General features: G+C 43.3%; 1 protein-coding gene across 2 annotated transcripts; it reads left to right on the forward strand.

Moving 5' to 3' along the window:
- The first annotated feature begins 325 nt into the window (after nucleotides 1–325).
- On the forward strand, nucleotides 326–22,574 carry DDX47 (DEAD-box helicase 47). Of its 2 annotated transcripts, XM_026502392.4 has the most exons (15): nucleotides 326–440; nucleotides 6,128–6,217; nucleotides 6,647–6,787; nucleotides 8,165–8,693; nucleotides 9,365–9,458; nucleotides 14,882–15,070; nucleotides 15,319–15,390; nucleotides 15,617–15,735; nucleotides 16,552–16,623; nucleotides 16,750–16,866; nucleotides 17,398–17,544; nucleotides 18,090–18,227; nucleotides 19,929–19,999; nucleotides 20,569–20,698; nucleotides 22,027–22,574. In XM_026502392.4, the coding sequence occupies exons 4-15, from the start codon at nucleotides 8,607–8,609 to the stop codon at nucleotides 22,156–22,158; spliced, it is 1,368 nt and encodes a 455-aa protein (XP_026358177.1). In that variant the 5' UTR covers nucleotides 326–440; nucleotides 6,128–6,217; nucleotides 6,647–6,787; nucleotides 8,165–8,606; the 3' UTR covers nucleotides 22,159–22,574. The 2 variants fall into 2 exon arrangements, with proteins under 2 accessions (XP_026358177.1, XP_026358178.1); XM_026502393.4 differs by lacking the exons at nucleotides 326–440; nucleotides 6,128–6,217; nucleotides 6,647–6,787; nucleotides 18,090–18,227 and having other exon boundaries at nucleotides 8,526–8,693.
- The last annotated feature ends 1,513 nt before the right edge of the window (nucleotides 22,575–24,087 follow it).

The following is a 24,087-nucleotide window of genomic DNA, read 5'->3' on the forward strand; positions in this document are numbered from 1 at the left end:
TCGGGGGTTGCCCTTCACTCGCAGGGACACTGAGAGCACATCCTCGAACAAGAGAGAGGGTGGGGCAGGCAAGTGTTAAGTTTGGCGTGGGAACTTGTGGAAGTTCTCTTCATTTTCCCCTGAAATAGGAAGCAGGGTCACCGGGTGAGAATGACAATGGGAGAGGGGGCACTGGATGGCTGAGAGGATGTTTAGGACAGGGGGACAGACAGGGGGTAGACACAGGAAGTGTGCTGGGCTCACCAGGCTGCGAGCAGCGCCACTTCCAGAGGGGTCGCTGACAAGGGTGCTTTAATTATGTCTATGTGGCTCTTCTCCTTAACAGCTCTGCTACTTACAGTTCCTAGATGCAAACAACAGAAGCTCTGCCAGCTAATTTAGCAGAAAAGAACTTTATGAGAGCGTATCAGGAAGCTCCCAGAATCTCCAAGAAGTTGCAAGTAAGGCTTGGGGGTAATGCAGCTGGGAACAATCCCCCAACCCCGTGACATCACTACTCAAGCAGAAACTCCACTGGTTCTGTCACTAAGCTAGGACACCTCCGACGGCCTCTACACGTCCAACGCAGCATCTGGCCACCAGAACCTTTGCCACTGCTGCCCCGTAGCTGGGCACCTCGGCCAATGCCAGGATCTACTTCCTTGCATCGCTCTGTTCTGAACTAAGCCCTGGCACAGGTGTCTCTGTTCGGTAGAGACTCGTGTCCTAGACGGAAGGGAGGGTGGGCGAGTAAGGTTCTGGTTTTTACTTAAGGAGAAGGAGTTGTACCGGGGGAACTTTGCGAGTCATTGGACAGCTGTTGAAAAGATGCTGGACTATCGCTGAGGATGAGAAATGTCCAGGATAGCAGCTGATGTTTTATTTTATGTTTATCTCAAACATTTAGACACCAAACTCATTTTACTTAAATTCACATGCTTCTATTTGAAAGTGCAGCTGGAAGCTGCTGTGTATTATTTCATTGTGGCAAGGGTAACTGGATTGCCAAGGAATTACAAAAACACCTCCATTTCTAGCAATTTTTTAAAATTGTGTATGCAGGGGCGCCTGGCTGGCTCAGTCAATAGGGCATGCAACTCTTGAGCTCAGGGACGTGAGTTCAAGCCCCCCATTAGGTGTGGAGCCTACTTTAAAAAAATTGTAAAATTGTACATGCATTAAAAATAAAACACATATAAAAAGCATAGGAAACAACCAAGAAACCAGGAAATGAGACATAGCTCCCTTTCCTTTATCACCCACCCCATGGTGTGAATGAACTGACCTTGAAACTTCAGCCTTTGTGATTCTCTCCATAAGGATTCTAACATAACGTTTGAATTTCCTGCTTGTTGTTGACTTCGGGTTAATTCCATTCTTTATACATTTTATTTATATCTTAGAATATTGTCCTCTGCACTGTAATTCTCAGTCTGAGACACCAGATTTTTTCAGATCGCAGACATAGGAATCTCTTATCAGAAAGACCCGAGGCTAGTAGCAGACCAGACCGAGGGGTTCTGGCTAATGTTCAAGGGGCCAAACGGCAGGGCTGGCAGAGCAGCTGGCTTTCCTGCCGCACTGAGCCGGCTGCTCCCAGCCACTGTTTGGGCGGGGGGGAGTGCCCCTCATGGGAGCGGCTGCCTGCAGTCTTATTAAATTGGATTCAGAAACTCCCGTGATCCATATAATTAGTAAATAAGGAGGCTTTGGGGATTTATTCATGCTAAGCTCACTCATAGGAGACTAATCTACAAACCAGTCTCATTTATTCATTGGGCAACTATTTGCTGAATGCTTGTTCTCTCCCTGGCACTGGGTACTGTATCGGGACAGAGCACGGTGTGGGCACTGCCCTTGTAGTGAATATAGTCAGGTGGGAAATCACACAACGAGAAAGTCCTTGTGGACTATGGTGGTAGCAATGGAAAGGGAGAAGCAGGGGAACTCAAGGTCCATTTTGGCACGGAGTCTGTAGGACTTGCTGACGTGGAGCCTGGAGGAAAGGAAGAGGTGGGACAGGGAGGATGGAGGGGGAAGCTGGTGTGAAAGAGATACCCAGATGCCAATGTTTTAATGCTTATTGGGAGATTCAAAACTAATTATCCACAGAAGAGATGCCCTTGGGGTATGTAGACTACCCAGGAGACAAAACAATTTGGCTTCAGCTAATTGAAAATTTTAAGGGCCTATTACTTATATTTCTGTCTCCCTTAGCCGTTCTGGGGATAACACATACATAATACAGTGTGGTGGTAAGAGTAGGAGCTCTGGAGCCAGACTGCTTGGGTTCAAGGCTCAGTTCCTACAATAACCATTCTCTTCTGAACATGACCTCACTCCCTTTATCTGCCCACATATTTGTCTATCTTCCAGAGCCTCTTAGCTATGTAAAGTTTCCAGTTCGTTTCTTCTTGCTCAAGCCAGACACTGGGAATCATCAGCCCATCCCTGGCCTTCGTCTTCCGCATTAAATCATTCATGAGGATTTAGCTAGCCTCTCCACACCCTTTGATTTTGTCCATTTCTCTCCACCCCCACTGCCTCTCTCTGGTCCAAAATACCATCATCTTTGGCTCGAACACCTGGTAACTGATGTTCCTTCACTCCACCCCCCAACCCAGTCTGTTCTCCACTGCAGCCTACTGAGTGATCTTTTCAAATACATCTCTGCCCAAATCTCTTCAAAGGCTTCCTGTTGCCCTTGGAATAAAGTCTCAAATCCTCAGATCCTTTATATGGCCTATAGGGTCCTAGATAGTCAGGTCCCTATCTACACTGCCAGCTCCATCCTAGATTATCATCTTATAATCACTGTAAGCTTCATTTGATTGTTTCCACTGCAGGGCCTAACCTAGGAGATTCTGGCTTTAAGCCATTCTCTATTCCCACACAGCTAGTCAATTCCAGGTCTCAGCTTAAAAGGCACTTCCACAGAGAAAACATCCGTGATTCACAGATAAAGTTTAGGCCATCCCCTTGCTTTTCTCCTTAGTACCATTCTTACTTGTGATAACTTTTCTGTGTCTATCTGTCCCACTTGACTGAGGATTTCTCTTTCTTTCTTTTTCTCTCTTTCTTTCTTTCTTTCTTTTTTAAAGATTTATTTATTTGAGAGAGAGAGAATGCGTGAGCGCATGTGAGTGAGCAAAGGGGAGGGGCAGAGGGAGAGGGAGAGGGAGAGGGAGAGGGAGAGGGACAGTCTCTAGGAGACTCCCCACTGAACAAGGAGCCTGACATGGGGCTCCATCCTAGGACACTGAGATCATGACCTGAGCCGAAATCAAGAGTCGGACACTTAGCTGACTGAGTCACCCAGGTGTCCCTCTTTCTTCTTATTTTTTTTTTTGAGATTTTATTTATTTATTTGACAGAGAGAGGGAACAAGCAGGGGGAGTGGGAGAGGAAGAAGCCTGCTCCCAGCAGAGGAGCCCAATGTGGGGCTCGATCCTAGGACTCTGGGATCACACCCTGAGCCAAAGGCAGACGCTTAATGACTGAGCCACCCAGGTGCCCCACTTTCTTCTTATTTTTTAAACAGGCTGGGGCACCTGGGTGGCACAGCGGTTGGGCGTCTGCCTTCGGCTCAGGGCGTGATCCCGGCGTTATGGGATCGAGCCCCACATCAGGCTCCTCTGCTGGGAGCTTCTTCCTCTCGCACTCCCCCTGCCTGTGTTCCCTCTCTCGCTGGCTGTCTCTGTCTCTATCGAATAAATAAATAAAATCTTAAAAAAAGAAATAAATAAATAAACAGGCTGTCTCCCCAACTGGCGCACAAGTTTCGTGCTTACTTCTGGATCCTGATGTCTGGCCCGGGTTCTGACATAATGTTTGAGACTATTTGTTGAACAACAAAAAAGAAACAAATAACAGATTCCTCTGTATTTTAAGAAGCTTTTCAAACCAAAAGCAAAAAGAAGAAGGCACCAACAAACAACTGGGACCAGTTAATCTTTCTTCCTCTAGACATGGATTGGTTACCTCGCTAAGTAATTTGTATGTTAACTCTTTCTTCTGTCCTCTTCCGTTTTGCCCTCATTGTAACAATCATCTGTGTCCCTCTTCTCTTGAACGTACACACTCACAGCAGATTTTAATTCATAAGTTAAAGAGAATTTTCTTTTTCTTTCTTTTTTTTTTTTTTTAAGATTTTATTTATTTATTTGACACAGAGAGAGACAGCACAAGCAGGGGGAGCAGCAGACAGAGGGAGAAGGAGAAGCAGGCTCCCCACTGAGCAGGGAGCCCAATGTGGGGCTCGATCCCAGGACCCTGGGATTACCACCTGAGCCGAAGGCAGACGCTTAACAACTGAGCCACCTTGGCGCCCCTAAAGAGAATTTTCCGACTGATTAAATCTGGTACTGATTCCTTCTTGATGAATACAGAACACGTTCAGAACAGAAAGGGAGCTTTCTCCACAAAGGACTACAGGGAATACAACCTCTGGGAGGATTTTCAGCAGAAACTGACTAACAACGGATTTTTGTTTGCATCTTCCACAGAAGTCTTGTCCCTAAGTTTGGGGGCTCACTCCACATTTGTCCAGGAGCCACTGCTGTCCTGACTTGCTCATGCCCCACATCGGCCCAGGGTCGCGGACCTGCTAAAGGCTTCACCACGGTCCTTCCCTTACGTAGCCAAATGCAGGAGCCACAGTGCCTGGAGCCCACCATACTTTTAGTGGCCCACAAAAAAGGTTTCAACTTCTTTTAAAATCAAAAGGAAAAAAAAAAGAACTTTCATATCAAAGAAACTATTTTAATATGGGAATATTTATATATTTGTCCTTATACTAATGCACCCTTAAAATATAATTTTTAGGGTTTTTGTTTTGTTTTGTGGAGAAAGAGTCCTAGGAAGGCAGGAGTGCTTAGGGCCTGTGAAAACTTTTTTTTTTTTTTAAGATTTTATTTTTTATTTATTTGAAGAGATAGAGACAGCCAGCGAGAGAGGGAACAGAAGCAGGGGGAGTGGGAGAGGAAGCAGGCTTCTAGCAGAGGAGCCTGACGTGGGACTCGATCCCAGAACGCCGGGATCACGCCCTGAGCCTTAACGACTACGCCACCCAGGCGCCCCCTGTGAAAACTTTTCACAGTAAGGTGGGGTCCGTCACTTTGGCCTCTCCTTCTGGAGTGTATTGTTTCAGACTTGCTTTCCCCCCTCATCATTTTGGGTGTTTATTTGGATTTCCTTTTTAACCTTCCTCATTGTTCTGAAGTACAGGATATGACACCGCTCAGTTACTAGAATGACTTCTATTATATCCATGACTAGAATATAAATATCCAAACGACTCCAAATTGTCCAAAGCAGAGACAGTCCTCTCAGCCCGTGCAGGCTCCCCTCTGTGGAAGCCTCTCTGGTCCCCCTGCCGGTCTGACGTGAATCCTGTCACCGGGCTGGGTGCTGGGTGAGGCCCCGACCTTGCCGGCGCGCCCTAGGCCGAGGAACGGCGCCACCAGGCTGCTGCCACGGCCACTGTGGGCGTCCCTCTGCGCCTCGGGGACACTGGCACCAGAGGAAGTTTTAAAAATAGCTGAGGTCTGAATTATCCAAGAACAAACCGAAAGGATTTTTGCTTGGCCGAAAAGGGCAGTTTATATTATAAGAGCAGTGGAGTACTTTAAACCCGTTCCCCTTCAGAGCAGCACCAGACCCCCAGAAATCTGATTTTGTTTTTCTTTCCTGTCACACGTTTTAACAAAACCTGGGTCACTTTATTTATTTATTTATTTATTTTTTTAAGATTTATTTATTTATTTATTCGACAGAGATAGAGACAGCCAGCGAGAGAGGGAACACAAGCAGGGGGTGTGGGAGAGGAAGAAGCAGGCTCATAGCGCAAGAGCCTGATGTGGGGCTCGATCCCTGATCGCCGGGATCACGCCCTGAGCCGAAGGCAGACGCTTAACCGCTGTGCCAAAAACCTGGGTCACTTTAGATCCCATATGATATGCAATTTTGTAGTCCTTCCAGTTGCTTCCATCCGGGTCCCTTTTCCAGGCCTCTAGCCTCCCTCCTTTCCCATCGGGGCTTCTGGGTTCCCTCAGCACTTTTCATTCCCCACTCCCCTCCTAAATGAAATCGGAAAACAAGTCTAAGGGAAGCTGAGTACATATTTTAGCCACTCTGTCGTTTTTTACAGAAAACTCTGTGTGGTGGAAGAATTGGCAGGGTGACCCCAAGGAGAAAGCTGCTGAGATCACGGAAGCTGATGTTCTCTGCAGGGAGAAGGGTAGGCCGGGCCCTGGAGGCGTGGGTTCTACTCTCCTTTCTTGTCACCTTGCCGTGTGACATGTGTCTTTACGCTCGGGACTCGAGTTTCTCATTTGTCAAATGAAGAGCACAGCATTTCCAGCAGGTGTACCAGGCACAGGACAGAAAGGAAGAGCCAGAGCTAGTCTGGGAGACTTTCTTCGGGAGAAGTCAACTTCTCCTTATCTCGAAGAGTATTATCCCCTTTGAAGCTCACCCAGAGTGGCCTAATTCCCAGCCCTGGGAAAACAGAGAGGATGAGGGTGTAGGGAGCTGAATGGGCAGCTGGAGGGCCTCAGACTGTGTTGGCACAAGCACGGGCTGATGGAACCAGTTTCAGGGTGACCTGTTGTCTTATACGGTGTGTGTCTTCTCTCCTCTCTTTAACTTGGAAAAACGATACAAGAAGACCGAAGGCCCTGGTGTATTGTGCAGGAGGTGCTCTCAAAGCTAGGAACAACTTCACTCCCTAAGGAAACAACCAGCAAAGTTCCTTCTGATCTGCCCTCATACCTGACCCCGATGTTTCGCTGAGCTGTCATTCATCCAGGTAACATTCCTGGAGAGCATCCGTTTTGTGTCAGGCAGTATGCTTAGAGCTGGGGGTAAGAAGATCATCTCTTCCTTCGTAGAAAGTTTCTCTTTCCATCCTTTCCTCTTTACAATCTGTCTCCATAAAGAGTTAGAGTGATATTTTAAATATGTAGATCCTATCCCTGCCCTGCTCAATACCCTCCAGGGGCTTCCTTTTGTATTCAGGATAACATCCAACACACACTTGTTTTACTGCAGGGCCCCGTGGGGTCTGACCTGAGTCTGCTTCTCTGACTACACCCTGCCTGTTTTTGTTGTTGGAGACACCAATGTGATTCCTAAATCAGGGCCTTTTTTCAGCCCTGATGGTGGTGGTGGGAAGGACCTCGGGCACACTAAGTTGAGCTGACAGTTCTCAGGTCGGCACATTGTCATCAGAAGTCCCTTCTTTTGCTTTGTATTCTTTGTATTCTCTTTTATTCCCAGTTCCCCAATTCCCAATTTTATCCCAATTCCTCTCACTCCACAGATAACCAATCTCAAATGTTTAACGTGTACCTTTCTGTGTGTATCTGCTCCAGCAGAAAGTGATATTTTGTGGGCATACATTTTAAATCTGCATGACATACTATCCACTTTTCTCACTCTGCACTAGGTTTTTGAGATCTAGCCATATTCTTATAGGCCCATTTGCTCACACTGTGAGCACATTTTAACTATCCACTCTCCCAAGGATGGATACCACTTGCTTCCAACCCCCTGCCTCCAAAATAACGATGTAGGGAACACCATGGTACCATGTGAGCACCTGTATGCTGGACCACAGGACTGTGCTTGCTGGGCACAGGGCATATAACATAAAATAACTTAATTTGCCTTAGTAGTGGCAGACTGCTTTCCAGAACAGCCTCATTGACTGCACTCCCTCAGGGCCTTTGCGCTTGCTATTCCTTTAGTCTGAAATAATTGTCCTCTGGGTTCTTGAAGGAACTTTCTTTCAGCTCAACTATCGCTGCCTCCCAGAGGCCTTGCCCAGTGTCCCAGTTATCCCCACAACCCACTCTCCCCGGGTTACTGTCCATCATGTTTATTTCCATTTGTTACATCGTAGCATTTTCCGCAACTTGATATTATCTGTGATCATTTATTTATTATCTGTCTTCTCCACGACAGCAGGGGATGCTGTCCTGTTCACTAGGCATTTAGCATAGCCCTAGCATATGGTAGGCTCTAAACAAATATTATTGAATAAATGAATGAAACAGTTAAAACAAATAAATAGCATTATTATACCAACCTGTTCAAAGCTCTATGGTTAGAAAAGCAAGGGACATAATATGTGCGAGAGGTGAGGAAACTTCTTTTTTTTTTAAAGATTTTATTTATTTGACAGAGAGACAGCCAGCGAGAGAGGGAACACAGCAGGGGAGTGGGAGAGGAAGAAGCAGGCTCCCAGCGGAGGATCCTGATGTGGGACTCAATTCCAGAACGCCGGGATCACGCCCTGTGCCAAAGGCAGACGCTTAACGACTGAGCCACCCAGGCGCCCCATAGAGGCGAGGAAACTTCTTAAAAGGATCCTAAAACGTAGATAGGAGGCCGACGTCATCAGGCCCTACTGCGCTGGGCTCAGTTATACAAGGCCACACGTTTATATCCATCCCCAGCCTTTTTTTTTTTTTTTAACCGTTTCCGCTAAACCACACCGCTAGGGCCGGCAAATCCCAGCAAGCCCGCAGGGGGGCGCCCAGAACAGGCTGGCCGGTGAGAACCAAAACTACATTTCCCAGCATCCCGAGCGCGCCGCCGACCCACTTTCGGAGTTCGCGGAAGACATGGCGGCGCCCGAGGAGCACGATTCTGCGACAGAAGCGCCTCAGCCGGCGGTGCAGGAGGAGGAAACTAAAACGTTTAAAGATCTGGTGAGCGTGGATGACGCCGGCTTTTCTTTGTACTGCTGGCGCCAGGCGCATAGAGTCCGGTTACCTTACATCCTGGCTGGTGGTGTACAAAAGCAGCTAGGGCCTAGTTGGGCTTTACCTCAATTTCCGAAGCTTGGGCTCCGACTCTGTCCCGAAGCCTCTGGGTGTGAATGGTGGGAGGGCTGCCCGTGCCTGAGAGTCCCCATTTGTGCTTTTCTCCATTTTGGTGTGGCGCCGTTTGTATTTGCCAGGAGACTGTACACGCGGCAACCCCCCACACCACCCCGCCAAAATCTTGGGCTACGGAGTCAAATGAAGCGGGTTTGGATTCTGACCCAGTCGCTTTCTAGGGTCACGTTGTTACCTCGCCGTGCCTCACTTTGCACAGCTGTAAATTGGGGGTAATAAATACGGCATAGAATTGTGAGGATCAAATGAACTGATACATGTGAAGAACTTGGCTTCGTCTCTGGGTAGAAAGTGTTAAGTCTTGAGGTACTGTCTCGGTGCTCCCAGTTAAAGAGCAGACCCAGTAGGCTCGCAGTACTTTTTGAGTCAAAGGGTAGGGGACGCACATGTCACCAGCAGGGTGGCTCTGACATTCATTGAATTCGCAGGGAGGCACGTGTGTGTGTTCTTCTCTGCTGACGTTTGTTTTTCTGAATTCTAAGGGTGTGACAGATGTGTTGTGTGAAGCTTGTGACCAGTTGGGATGGACAAAGCCCACAAAGATCCAGATCGAAGCTATTCCTTTGGCCTTACAAGGTAGGTTGAAATTAAATATGTGGCTCAATACAGGTTCAGTGTGAGGTTATATTCAATTAAATACTTACCATTTTTGAGAGCTATTCTTGCATACTTCAAGTGATATAAAAATGTGGCCACTGAAGATACAAAATTTGTGGTTTATTGGCTTTGGAAAAATTCTCTTGTTCTACTGAGGTTACTTTTTATAAGGAGCTTTGTTGTCTACAGCAGATGCTGACTTTAAGGAAGCACTGGACTAAAGTATACTGACAAGAAACTTGTTAGGAATTATGAGTCAATAAGTGAATAAGTACATAAGGGTGCCTGGAACGTCTGTTAGTATGTAAAGGAGTTGAGAGCTCTTGCTTTGTGAGACATATTTATCAGATTTGCAGAATAATGGCTAACATGTTGGTTGATGACTAATGGGACCAAAACTAACAGGATGAACTTCCGTAGGTGTAGAGGTAAAGTCCTGCTGTTAGATTCCCAAAGCCCAACTTCACAGGATTAGGGTTGGTGGTAAAAGAGAGCTAACAATGTTAACTGAAATTTGATAAGATCCTTAAGAGAAAATGAAGGTAATCTTAGCTACATTAAGATTTTTTTCCCCCAGAAAAATGTATAAATGTATCTGTACCTAGAATTTACCCCCTGCCCTGAATTCCTCTCCCGCATATCCCAGGTTACAAACTCTTGAACTAGCTCTAGGGAGAGAAAAGTGCCTTGTACTGGTTAGAACCCACCTAGAATATTATACTTAGTTCTGGGGATCAATTTTGAGGGACCAACCGAGTGGCAGTGAATGTGATACAGTATCAAGAATAGTCCTAAATTGGGTGCCTGGGTAGCTCAGTCGGTTGAGTGTAGGACTCTTGATCTCGAGTTATGATCTGGTGGTTTTGGGATTGAGCCCTGTGTAGGACTCCATGCACAGTGCCGAGTCTGTTTGAGATTCTTTCTCCCTCTCGCTCTGTCCCTCCCTGCTCTCGTGCGTGCACACACGCTCTCTCTCTTTCAAATAAAAAATTAAATCTTAAAACAAAAGTCCTAAATAGTTAAAGAAGCTGAGTGCGTTTGGTCTGGAGAAGAGTAGAGCTGGGTGGGATGATAATTGGCTTCAGTGATCTGAAGAGCTGTCATGTGGAAAAGTAATTAAACTTTGTGAAATTCCATTTGTTCCTTCCATAAATAGTAAGTATCTGATATAAGTGTAAGCACCAGAAGTTAAGATTTGGCCCTCTCCAAGAATTTGGAGTCTACTAAGGAAATAATTATAAATCTATTATAAGGTGAACAGGGACAGAAGAAAGTTACATTCCAAGTGCACTGAGGGAGGAGAATAGATTATTACTTATGGGGATGGATTAGAGGAAATTTTATTTTTCGGCTGGGAAGGTTGGAAAGACATTCAAGCTGAACCTTGAAGACTGAATAGGATTTAGACATTCGTGTATGATAGGAAGAGAGGACTTTCTAGGCCTAGGGAACAGCATGAAAAAAAGCTGAGGAGGCTGGACAAAACATGGGCATGCATGGAGGCCTGCAAGTACTTAACAGAGACTAGGGGGAAAGATTAGTAAGATCGTTGGGGCCAGATTATGCCGAACTTAAATGCTGGGTAAAGGAGTTTGGTCTTTGTTCTACAGGCAATGGACTGCCTTGGGAGATTATTTTTTAGCAGGAGAATGAAATCCTTAGAGTTGTATTATTGGAATATTAATCTCATAGTTTTGTAAGGTAGTTTAGAGATGAGGGGCGAGAGGCTGCGGGACCAATCAGGAGGGCATTGCAGTAATTTTGGCAATAAGTAAAGGGTAGGGTAGTGGTAGTGCGAATGAAAAAGAGAAAATGATAGAAAAAGGATCATCATGATTTTATAACCAGTTAATGAAAGGCAAGGAGTGGGGCAATTGAATATTAATGCCTGTGTGTCTAGGACATATTACTGGTATAAAAAGGAACGTAGTAGGAAAAATAATTCCAGGGAAGAGGAGTTCAGTTGGAAATTATTGCTTTCAGGCATCAAAGAGATAGAATTGACTAATGCACGGTTGGAATCTGGGGATTACAGCTTGTTTAAGTGGCCAGAACTGGATACAGACACCATATCCAAAGGGAACTTGTAGCCGCAACTGTGGACATGGGTGAGGTTGCCACAGAAGGCCAAGAGATGACAGGGGAGACGTGGAGGCTCAGTAGAGGGTTGAAAATTGTGAGAGTACAATTTCATACAAATTAGGTAAGGGAGAGTATTTCAGGGAAGGGATAGTAAACACTTTGAACTTGTCTAGAGAAGCTAGGATACGGACTGCGCAAGTGGGGAAGGAGTTTGAGCAGTCAGCACTACTGGAGTTGCTTTCGAATAGCAAAAAGAAGGGTTGGTGCATTCCAGCATTTTCTTGCTTACCCTATAGCAGGTGTTGGCGGAAGGAACCCAGATTAGGTGGTGGTAATAATTTTGAAGTTATTCATGATGTTTTCAGTAACAAGTTTGTATTGAATGCAGAGAAAATAGGAGTCCGTGAAAGATCACCAGGAACTGAGTAATGTGATTGACATAATCATCATGGAAAAAGTCTATGTTCTTATTCTTGAGCTTATCTCATTCTAATGAACAATTTGTAAATGTTTCATTTAAAAAAACCGGTAGATGCTGGCCCTAAGCAAGAGATTTTAAATAAGAACACTTTCCTTTTTTTCTTCTGTTAAATGAATTTAAGTTTGAATACTAATGATGGTGTCAATTTCTACAAAGTTACGGAGCTCTGGGTACATCCATTGTTCTTAAACCTTGTAATAATTCTGAAAGGTAGGAACCATAAAAAAATTTTGATCTCTCCATTGGTTTTTGAGGATGTTTTTCTTCCCATTTTTTCATGTATTAAGTTTATTTCTAATTCAGAGATCACTCAGTCCTCTAGGAATTTCAGACAGTTTTTTGAATGGCTGCGATATACCAAGCAGTTGTGTTAGGTGCTGGCAGTGTGACCAAGGTGAATGAATTTACTCTGCCCTTATGGGGAGTGTATTCTCCACAGACACTACCACTGGAAGGGCTTAGGGGTTGTGAGAGAAAGAAGGGAGATAATAGAGAAAAATTAGTCTCACAAAGCGAGTATTGCTTTGAGGGGATCATAAGAGAACTGCAAGCAGTGCAGGCCTTAGCTGGTGGCCGTGGCCATCGCTCACAGCCACACGATTCGAGACACTTGAGCTCCTTTACTTCCCTAAATCTTTCTTATATACTCCTTCTGAAATTTTAAGATTTCCCTTGACAGAACGGAGGGCAGATCCCACTGTTTTTGTTTTGTTCTTTTCCTGTTCCAGAAGGCACGTTGTACCCTGGCAGGGAGGCAGAATCCCCACAGAGTTGGGGAGTAGAAACTTTGGAAGCTCTTAGCTCACAAATAGGTGGGTGCTGTTGCAGTTCATTGTCACTTACCCTGCTATCAAGAGGAACATTCAAGTTAGTAAATGAGGGAGAAATTTTATCCCTGTATTGTCATCTGTTTTTGTGACAGTAACAGAATTAGTTTATTGTCTGGTCTGACTTATCATTCACATCTACACCTGTACTTTTATGTGGAAAATATTGATGTCACTGTTTAGAAGGGTAAAGGGTAGCGTATTTGGTTGTTTAATCTGGCATGGCCGGTCCTAGTTTAAGTGATTAATGTCTAAGAGACGAATATTGAAAAGTCTGTTCTATTTGATATCAAGCACTCTCCTTTCTTGAAGCTCTCTTCCTCCTCAATTTCATGTCAGTATTGTCTTCTGTCTTTCTAGCTGTTCCTTCTCAGTTTCTTCTGGTTCCTTTTCCTTGCAGTGTTAAATCTATCTTTATCCTTTTTTTTTTTCTCGCTCTAAAACACTAGTACGATTTCTGGTGCAGTCCTGAAGCTATAACACCGTCTGCATCAGTGACTTTCAGCCAGTGCTCATCAGAATCACGTGTGGACGTTGTAAAATGATAGAGATTTCTAGCCCCACTGAATCAGAATGTCTACATGTGTTACCTAGGCATATATAGATACAAAAATCTCATAGATTATTCTGATGTGTCTGCCCTTGGGGGAGCACCACTGTTAGGATGACCATGGCTCCCACATCTGTGTTTCTAGCCTACGCTTCTCTGCTGAGCTCCGAACAAGTATGTTCAACTGGTTTTTAGATATTTCTCTCTGAGCCTATGGCATAAACCTCAAGTTCCCTATGTTCAAACCAGAGTCATTGTTTTCCTCGCCAGAACTGATTTTCTGGACGCCCCTATCTCAGTTTATGGCCTTTAAGTTTCCCAAGCTAGAAACCCACATGTCAGCCACATTTTCTTGCATGACTTTCAACATCTCCCTTGTTTCTGTCCTCACTGCCTTGCCTCAGTTCAGAACACGGTCGTAACTCCCCTGGTATCCGAATTGAGCTCTCATTTTCCTGTGTGTTCCCCATTCTGTTTGTTTGGGTCATTTTAGATCATAAGGAAGAGAGTCGAGTTCAGCTAACCTCAGGGGAAAGGAGTTTATTGTAGGGTTAATCTCTAGGTAGGGAAATCTCAGCAATTGTATACAGCCAAGGAACAATGTGAGCGTTAACTGTGGCGGGCGTTTTTACTAGGAAGCGCTCCCAGGGGGCGCTGTTCTAACGCACAGCTGCCTTGTGAGCTGCAGCCAGCCAGCCTAGAAATGGGGTCTTGGTTTGGGAGTTAATTTCCAAATCTTACAGTTATGGCTTGATTGGTGATAACAAACCCCGGGGACCTCTTCTTAAGGGATTACTTACGGCATTCTTCCCTCAGAAGAAGCAGTGGAAATGGCCTGTACTGTTGAGCTCCTTGGCTCCTTGTGCCATCAGGCCTAGGGTTTTTCTTCCTTAGGAATTATATTGATCATGATGTTCTCTGCTTAAAATCGTTCAGTTCCTCCCTCTTAAAGGAAGACACAAAACTCCCTAGCATGGCTTATGAGTTTCCTGTTAGCTTCATTCTTCTCCCTTTCCCCTCAACACTTCTGTGTTCGGCCACATTATACTTCCCCTCTCCCTGCCCATGCTGTGTTCTTTAAAGCCTCCACCCTCTGTCCTCGTATAGGAATGTCCTTCTTTGTTTTCTTTGCTTACTTCCAGATTTAATTTACCCATCACCTCTGTTAGTCTTTTCTGACTCTTCTGGGCAGTAAGTTACTCCTTCCTTTGTGTTCTCACTGTATTTTGTAGGGGCTTATTTTAAAGTCCTTATCACATACTGTCTTTGTGTATGTCATCCCCAGATTTTGAGCCTATCTAGGACAAGACCATGTCTTCTGTCTATTCAGCCTTCCTCTCCCTCCAGTTCATCAAATGTTTATTCATTGTCTCCTTTGTGCCCACATTGGGTCATTGTAGAAAATACGGAAATAATGCAGAGAGCATTTCTTTGCTGTTAGATGTTTTCTTTTTCTTCCTAGGTCGTGATATTATCGGTCTGGCAGAAACTGGCTCTGGAAAAACAGGGGCCTTCGCTTTGCCCATTCTGAATGCACTGCTGGAGACACCCCAGCGTTTGTTTGCCTTAGTTCTCACGCCCACTCGAGAGTTGGCATTTCAGATCTCAGAGCAGTTTGAAGCCCTGGGGTCTTCTATTGGCGTGCAAAGTGGTAAGTGTCTGAGAGGAAAGGAATCACAGAATTTCTTCACAAGTTGAGAATGAGTGTAAAAGGAGAATAGAAGAAAGTATTACTAACATGAGTTCATTGACCTTAAGAACCAATTTGGTATTTTAGCTTTGGGCAAAGTTGTACAGGAAGAAAATTTAAGAAGAAGTCTAGCACTGACTTTAAAAGATGTTCAGTGAAGTATGGAAGAAATAAAGGCTCTCTCTTCTCTATTCTTTTTATTTCTGTAGCTGTGATTGTAGGTGGAATTGATTCAATGTCCCAATCTCTGGCCCTGGCGAAAAAGCCACACATAATAATAGGTGAGTAATTGACAAAGGTAAAAGGCCCTGGTGATGATGAATTGGAGAAAAACTACCGACGTTGGGCGTAACTTATTTTGTGGAGAACTTTGAAGAAAGGATTTTTGTAATCCTGTTTAATTTTTTTAATTTCTGAAATTTAGGGGTTGGGGGACGGGGTGCTTGGTAACTTTCTTTTTGTCCTCGTTCTTAAACATTGAACTTTCTCCTCAACCTTTCTTGATAGCAACTCCTGGTCGATTGATTGACCACTTGGAAAATACAAAAGGTTTCAACTTAAGAGCACTCAAATACTTGGTCATGGATGAAGCAGACCGAATATTGAATATGGATTTTGAGACAGAAGTGAGCATTCAATTTCTTTCCTCCTCTTAGGGCATCTTAGGTACTGGATTTCAAAATTTGGTTCATTGCCCACCAGCCTTATGTGGAGCCCTATATCATCATCAGTTAATTTAAACATCTCTGCTGCCTTTTCTCATTCTTGGTGCTCCTCACATTGTCCGTGTCTCTTTAGAATGTAGTTTGACTTTGATTTCAGACATGAGAAATTTCTTTTCTTTTCTTTCTTTCTTTTTTTTTTAAAGATCTTATTTATTTATTTGACAGAGAGAGACATAGAGAGAGAGGGAACACAAGCAGGGGGAGTGGGAGAGGGAGAAGCAGGCCTCCCGCTGAGCAGGGAGCCTGATGCGGGGCTCGATCCCAGGACCCTGGGATCATGACCTGAGCCGAAGGCAGACGCTTAACGACTGAGCCACCCTAGCGCCCCAGACATGAGACGTTTCAACCAGATTTCTTTTCCATTTCATTTGATTTATACCTCTTTCATAGATTTTGCAATATCTTTATATTCTGTCATCATAGCTTACTTAGTTGATGAACACCTATTCTTGACTTTTCTCTTAGGTTAGCTTGGCTCTAATTTAAACTTCTTTTCTGTGAATGGCATTTTGTTTAATAGCATGTGGTATTCAAAAAAAAATAGCACCTGTTATATCAAAAAGTAAATATTCAGTTAATTTTAGCTGAATTGAATTGATTTTTGAGTCCCCAGATTCCTACAGTGATACTTATAGTTTTTTACTCTCCTTCACAAAGAGTATTTGCAAGTGTCCAGTCTAAATGTTATATTGGTATCGTTTCTTCTTTATGCCTTAGGTTGACAAGATCCTCAAAGTAATTCCCCGAGATCGGAAAACATTTCTCTTTTCTGCTACCATGACCAAGAAGGTGAAATTTTCTAGGACTTAATGTTTTCTTCTATATTAAGTGATAAATAGAAACAGTAACAATTATAAAAATAGAGCACTCAGGAATCAGTGTACTATTCTAAGTTTTCAAGTTTTCTTTCTGTAGGTGCAAAAACTTCAGCGAGCAGCACTAAAGAATCCTGTGAAATGTGCTGTTTCCTCCAAATACCAGACAGTTGAGAAATTACAGCAGTATTATCTTTTTATTCCCTCTAAATTCAAGGTAAAGTGTTTACTTTGATCATTCCTGCCTCTCCCTCTCCTTCCTCAGCAAAGCATCTGAAAGTGTGTCCACTTTGGATTAGCTAAGAGCTGTGCTCCTGTTTGTTTTAGAGCGCTTACTGTGCTTATAGTTATCACTGAGAAAGTCAGACATTCCGGGAATTCATAGCATGCTAAACCACAATAATGATGTAATTCCTTTCCAGCCCCATTCTTGAAGTAGCTTTTCTTTTGTCTACTGATTATGTGGCTTTTTTTTAAATAGGCAAGGGACCCTAGTTTTGTGCTTTGATGTAAGGACTTTTCCTGATTGCTGACTACAAGGAGTTGTGCTTGGCTTTAGGCTGTATGTGAGATTTATGGTTCACAGACATGATAATGCTGCTTCAGGAATGCAACACTGGCAGCTGGGGTCTGGAAAGTTGAGAAGCAACTGTGTATAGACTTAGTCTTTAACATAATTTATATGCCCAGGGCTCCAGTCTTTTCTTCCAGATTCAGTTACTTACATTGTTTTGGGTTTGTAACTTAGGATACCTACCTGGTTTATATTCTCAATGAATTGGCTGGGAACTCCTTTATGATATTCTGCAGCACCTGTAACAATACTCAGAGAACAGCTTTGCTACTCCGAAATCTTGGATTCACTGCCATCCCCCTCCATGGACAGATGAGTCAGGTAAAGATTCTTTGGTGTCATCAGTGGTGAACTGGTGGCATGAGAGAGGTAAACTTTATAGCAGATCTGTGCAAAAACGTGAGACATTGATGCATCTTCCTAGAATTATTCAGATTTTATGGGCTTTGAAGTGTTGCTCTGGATGCCCCCTGCCTCCTTCCTCCTTCCAGGATAGTGAGAAGCTCAAATTGGAAGATTCCGTACTTATTTGTCTGGTATGGAAGCTCTTGAGTTGATTTATTTATTCAGCCCTAGTGGTAATAGTGATTCTTTGGTCTCAAAAGATTTTTAATAAATTATTTTTCAACTCTCTGTCATGTTAAAGCATCCTTATTTCATGTTAGTATTTTCTAGCCTTAGTCTTAAATATTTTTTTGTTGCTTCCATATCTCCTTTTGATCTGTGAAGCCCAGTCTGGACTTAAGGGGAAACATCCTGTTAAAAATTTCTGTCTCTGTTCTTATATTTAGTGTGTTTATCTTAGATTCTAAGATTCTTTAGCTTTCCAAGATTAAAATTTTTTTCATTTCTTTTCATCATCTCAGAGCAAACGCCTAGGATCCCTTAATAAGTTTAAGGCAAAGGCCCGTTCTATTCTTCTAGCAACTGATGTTGCAAGCCGAGGTTTGGACATCCCTCATGTGGATGTAGTTGTTAACTTTGACATTCCTACCCATTCTAAGGTGAGTCCTGTCCCTGACCTGACTTTCTAGTCCCAAATGTTTTTCTTTCTTTTTTAAAAATTGAGGTATACTTGACATATAACGTTAGTTTCAGCTGTACAACATAATGTTAAATGATATTTGCATATATCATGAGATGATTGCCACAAGTCTAGTTAACATCTGTCACCATACATGGTTATGAATTTTTTTCCCTTGGCATGAGAACTTTTAAACTGTACTCTCTTAGCAGCATTCAGATGTATGATACAGTATTATCAACTATAGTTGCCATGTTGTACGTTACAGCCCCATGACTGACTTATCTTGTAACTCGAAGTTTGTGCCTTTTGACCCCCTTCACCCAGTTTATCCACGACCCCCATAATTCCCACCTTTGGTAGCTACCAGATCTGTCCTCTGTATCATGAGCTCAGTTTGTTGCTTTTTAGAGTGCACATATAAGTTAGCTTATATAGTATTTGTCTTTCTCGGACTTATTTCACTTAGCATAATGTCCTTAAAGTCCATGTCTGTTGTTGCAGATGGCAAGATTCAATTCTTTTTTATGACTGAATAATGTTCCATTGTATCCAAAGTGTGTGTATTTCTTTTTTTTTTTTTTTAAGATTTTTAATTTATTTATTTGAGAGAGAGTGAGTTGAGTGAGGGGAGGAGCAGAGGGAGAGGGAGAAGCAGACTCCATACTGAGTAGAGAGCCTGACATGGGGCTTGATCCCAGAACTCTGGGATCATGACCTGAGCTGAAGGCAGACATTTAACCAGCTGAGCCACCCAGGCTCCCCCAAAGTATATTTCTTAATGGAATGTTTTCTGTCTCTCCTTAGTTGCAACATCATTTTATTTATTTTGTCCTCAATTAGTTAAGTATCAAAAACTGGGAAAGCTCTTGATTTATTCATTCTTGTTATTGTGCACGTGCCTGAGGATATCAGTAAATGTGGATGAAGGTAGACAAAGAGAGGTATTGGGTGCTTACAGCCAGCGGGGTAGGTGCAGCGTACGCCGATCTTCGTCAGTCTCATTTCTTCAAGATGGTCAGCTTTTGTGGTTCTTGGTGTATCTCAGGGTTTCTCAGCCTTGGCTCCATGAACGTTTTGGGCCAGCAGATTCTTTGCCGTGGGGCTGTCCTTCACATAGTAGGATGCTTGGCAGCATTCCTGGCCTCTACCCACAGGTGACATGGTGACAACCAGATATGTTTGTTGACATTTCCAAATATCCCTTGGGGAGGACAGAATTGCCCCCAGAACAACTAATATTTATTGGCTTTGTGTTTAACTGATGTCTCATTTGATTCTGACAGTAACTCTGAGTTTGGGCGTGCATTTCTATCCCTGTTTTATAGAGAGAAACCCATTCAGAGAGGCTGTGTGACTTGCAGACAGTGGTGTAGCTGGGTAGGCGGTAAGACCAGAGCCATGATCCAGGTCTGCCTCTAGATCCAGTGCTGTTTTTCTCTAGACCATGTAGATATGCTTTAAATTTGTCTTCCTGTAAAAGAAAAGAAAAAAGAGTCAATTTGGTGCTGCAAGGAGAATAAAAAAGAGAAAGTAGATTTATCTTATCCTGTTGCCTAATCCATTTTTCTGTGTTTCAACACAAGTCTATTTTCTTTCAAAGGTTTGCAGTAAGACTTTACGTTCTTAGGTTTCGTTTATATTTTATGTAACTCACGTTTATTTACACTTTTTATTTCAGGATTACATCCATCGAGTAGGTCGAACTGCTCGAGCTGGGCGTTCGGGAAAGGCTATCACCTTCGTCACACAGTAAGTGAATTGACTTTAGGGGCAGAACAATGGAGAGAAAAGAGCAGAGCTTTGGAGCAGACTGACTTGGCGCCTGACTTTGCCATTTACTCGAATAGTCCCTTAATCTCCCTCATGCTGTTTCATCATTTGTAGAATGGAAATAATAATAATACCTACCTCGCAGGGTTTTAATGAGGGCTGGCGATACACAGGTGGAAGATCTAGTGTGGCGTTCGGCATACAGAAGCACACGAAGAAACCCCTGCCGTTTCTTTCAGCTGCTGAAGCTGGAGCACAGTGACCCTTCCCTCAGCTCAGAGTATTAGAATAATTAGTTTGGTTTTGTTTCTAAAAGGCACAAATTTTTACGTAACCTGGGCTTTTCTGGGAGTAAAGAATACGTTTGGTGATTTTCTAGTGGTCTGTGTACAGAAGATGGCATCTAGTCAGTTTTCTGAGGAGGAATAATGGATTCGGGAGTGCTTAAAACTGGCTCCTGTTGCATCAGATGACAGATGTATACTTTTGGAATGGACGGACATTCGCACTGTCAGCCAACCGAAGCCATGCCAATTGTCTTTCCTCAGGTATGATGTGGAACTCTTCCAGCGCATAGAACACTTGATTGGGAAGAAACTGCCTGTCTTTCCAACACAGGATGATGAGGTTATGATGCTGACAGAACGAGTGGCTGAAGCCCAGAGATTTGCCCGCATGGTATACAACTTATTTTCTCACCAACTTAAATGCAAACAGTGTTAGCTGTTGTGTTCATCCTCGTAACAAACCACGGGAACTGAGTTATTATTTTATTCCCAATTTAAGATGAGCATACTAAAGTACAGAGATGGTAGGTAATTTGAATCGGGGTTTGGGCTCAGTCTGACCACAATGACCACATACTCAGCTACCGTTCATGTTTCACGTGTGGCAAGAAAACCTTTGGATTTGAGATCAGAAGATCCAGCTGTGAATTAGACATCATGGGTTTGGACAGTGCATCCAACCTCTCAGAGTCCGTTCCTCACCTGAAAAATTAGGAATAATAATTACCTTGATACTGTACAAGGTGTTTTTGGTACCAGATAAGCTAACGTGAACTGCATAGTTACTAATAGTAAGTAGCAGTAATAATAGTGGTGGGGATGGATGGGAAGATTCTAAAGGAGAATCCTAGCAAGTGCCATCTGCTCCCTAGAGTTCTCGTTTGAGGGATAAGACAACTTTGCCCCTGCGGTGCTTTCTGAGTAGCCGATGTGTGGGCTTGTTTTTGTTTTTCTGCTCACATGGAATTCTTTGGTATTTTGGTTTATAAAAGTATTATATGTACATTGAAAAAAATTTCAGAAAATACAGAAAAGATTAAAATAGCGAAGTGAAACATATAAGCCATCCCGCACAGAGAACATTTGGGTATTGATAACATTTGGCTATTTTTCCCTTTTTAGCCATACTTAGATTTTTATCTAATTAACATTTTTCTATATTAACAAATAGAGAGCCATGTGATCACTTCTTAATGGCTACAGAGAATTCCATTATGAGTATATAACATGACTTATATTGGTGCATATACGTTTATGCTTTTTCACGTTTTGTATTTCAAGTGGTACCATGTTGGACATCCTAATATATGTAGCTTTGTATACTTGTTTCTTTTGAATAAGTTCTTAGAAGTAGAATTCATTGTTGGGCCAAATTAATTGTTGGGAATTCATAGAGAATGCCAGATTTCCCACCCCTCCCCGCTGAAAAGCTATAGCAGTTTACACTGTCAACGAGAGTGTATGTGGTTGTCCCCACACCTTGACCGATACGAGGTATTACTATTCTCTTAAATTTTTGCTGGCCTGCCATGTGAAAATAGTAGCTTATTGTTTTACTTTTCATGTGAACGCTTTTGTGTATTAGCATTTGGGTCTTACCCCTTTACGAATGTGAGGTGTTAGGGCGTTACTTAGTGTTTGATTTCAGGGAGAGGAGAGCAGGATGTGTTACCCTCAGTGATAGTAACTTTCACTCCCATCGTTTCTCTTTTCTCGCAGGAGTTAAGGGAGCATGGAGAAAAGAAGAAACGCCCGCGGGAGGACGCTGGGGACAACGATGACACGGAGGGTGCTATGGGTGTCAGGAACAAGGTGGCCGGAGGAAAAATGAAGAAACGGAAAGGCCGTTAATTTCTCTATAAAGACTGGATTTCAGCCTTCTGTTCCGTAAAGGGGATTGTAGAAGAGGAGACCTCCTTGGGCAGAGTTCCTTGGACCCAAATCTGTCAGAAGGATGTTCAGCACCTCATCTAAGTCAGTACTCGTTCCCCTTCTGTAGAGCACCATGACTGCAGACCGGCTTTGACAGTGCTGAGGTCAGCTCTGGGTCCTTGGTCATGACCTCAGTGGGATGTGCTCTTCTGTCACTTCACACAGACCTTTTGCTTTTTCAGCTGCAAGTCAAGACTAGGTTGATGAAGCACTGGACCCGGTATTGTAGAGGAAAGAAGCTTCTACATCTGTAAAATGGTGATACTTTAAGCAGTCCCAGCTTGTGCTTCATTAGACCTAATGTGGAATAATAAATTTAAATACTAATTTTAAAAGATTCAGACTCCGTGAAGACCTTTATAGGTTGAGGGACTTGACATATTTAAGTAAGATCTTACTAATAGATCAGAAACTGGCAGTGGCAGTTACGTGGCAGATTCATTGCTTGTCCTGAATTAAGATAAACATTATTTATGATATAAAAAAATCCACAAAGGAACAAGATGATGGATGGCTTTGAAAGGGAAGTCCTGCTTAAAAAGAGGTGGTGTTTTTCTTGGTGAGGGACCAAAGTCCCTAAGTTAGACTGCAGAGTCTGTTAGATCACTAAATAGATGCACTTCCCTGGCTTCTTGGAATAAACACTTGGATAGGAAGACTGGTTTCCAATATAGACTCTTATCCCCAGGTAACTGGAGTAAAATCAAGAACCATCAGAGATACAGGGTAATTCCAAGACCCAGTTTCACCCCCTTGTCATCAGTGCTCATTGGCTGATACCTTTTCTTTGTCTCCATCTTGGATGACGTAACTCAGGAGAGGTAAAGCTGGGCCATCTGCTCCTGGAGAGAAAATAGACCATGACTCTGTAGGGATTGGGTGGGATAGGGGAGAGTTGATGGAATTCAGAAACAACTGTGAACTGCACAGTCGTGAACAGTCTTGTGCTCTTTTAATTCAGGAGATGCCTAATCATTTTTGTCAAATATAACAGTTTTATTAGAAGAGGATGTGTCTGGAGTGGCAGAACCAGGGCGAAGAGGTTCCAGTGATTTAAGATTGAGAGTGAGTTTTGGCAGAAGAGAAACTTTCCATATATATCTTAATGAAAATACGTGTTTCAACAATTATTTTTCTTAGAGTCAAAGTGGTAAGAAGTGAAGAGTAGACGTCAGTAAAGTTCTGTGGTAGTCAGGTGTGGACACTGATTGCAGGAAGATCTTTATAAACTTATGGGGTGGGGTACATTCTGCCACAACTGCGTCCAAGAGGAATGCCTGTGGATAAGGCATTTATAATTAATTGAAATCTAAACACATGGCTTATTTTGTTGTTTAGTTTGCTCTGCATTTCATTGCTCCTCGTTATGGTGCATTTGCATGAGGATTAAGTTAGAGAAGTCAGGAGTCCATAAGAAAGAAGGAAAGGAGAAAAAGGATAGAAGAAAAAGAGAGGCAAGTAGTTGAGTGGGACTATAGTTGTGACTGTTTTGAGTTGTGTGTACCACTGGAGGCTAATTCTTCCTGAATGTTGTGTTTTCCTAATGGGACTCTCTGAGGCGGCTAAGGTTAGTAGCAACTCTCTGAGCCTTTGGGTAAAAGTGAATGGATGGTTGCTGTTTCAGTTCATTGGAGGACTTCAGAAGCAAGCTGGCATTGAATTGGGTGGTGGGTGGTGGGTAAGAGAGATTGGAATTACCCTGAAGGAGTCTGAACTTTCTAAATAGGTAGGGGTCTCTCACAAAGGATCTGTAGACGCCTGAAGTGTATGCATATTTCTGGGGAGACCAAAAGGATTAAAAACTATTGCTCTGAAGCTTAGCTGTTGTCTCTATATACGTAATTATGC

The sequence above is a fragment of the Ursus arctos genome, unplaced genomic scaffold (assembly GCF_023065955.2).
Source record: "Ursus arctos isolate Adak ecotype North America unplaced genomic scaffold, UrsArc2.0 scaffold_26, whole genome shotgun sequence".
NCBI lineage: Eukaryota > Metazoa > Chordata > Mammalia > Carnivora > Ursidae > Ursus > Ursus arctos.

Coding starts and splice junctions, on each gene's coding strand:
- DDX47 (XM_026502392.4), top strand. CDS start 8,607: ATGGCGGCGCCCGAGGAGCACGATTCTGCGACAGAAGCGCCTCAGCCG. Junction 15,736..16,551: donor ATATGGATTTTGAGACAGAA/GTGAGCATTCAA, acceptor TTTATGCCTTAG/GTTGACAAGATCCTCAAAGT. Junction 20,000..20,568: donor GCTATCACCTTCGTCACACA/GTAAGTGAATTG, acceptor GTCTTTCCTCAG/GTATGATGTGGAACTCTTCC.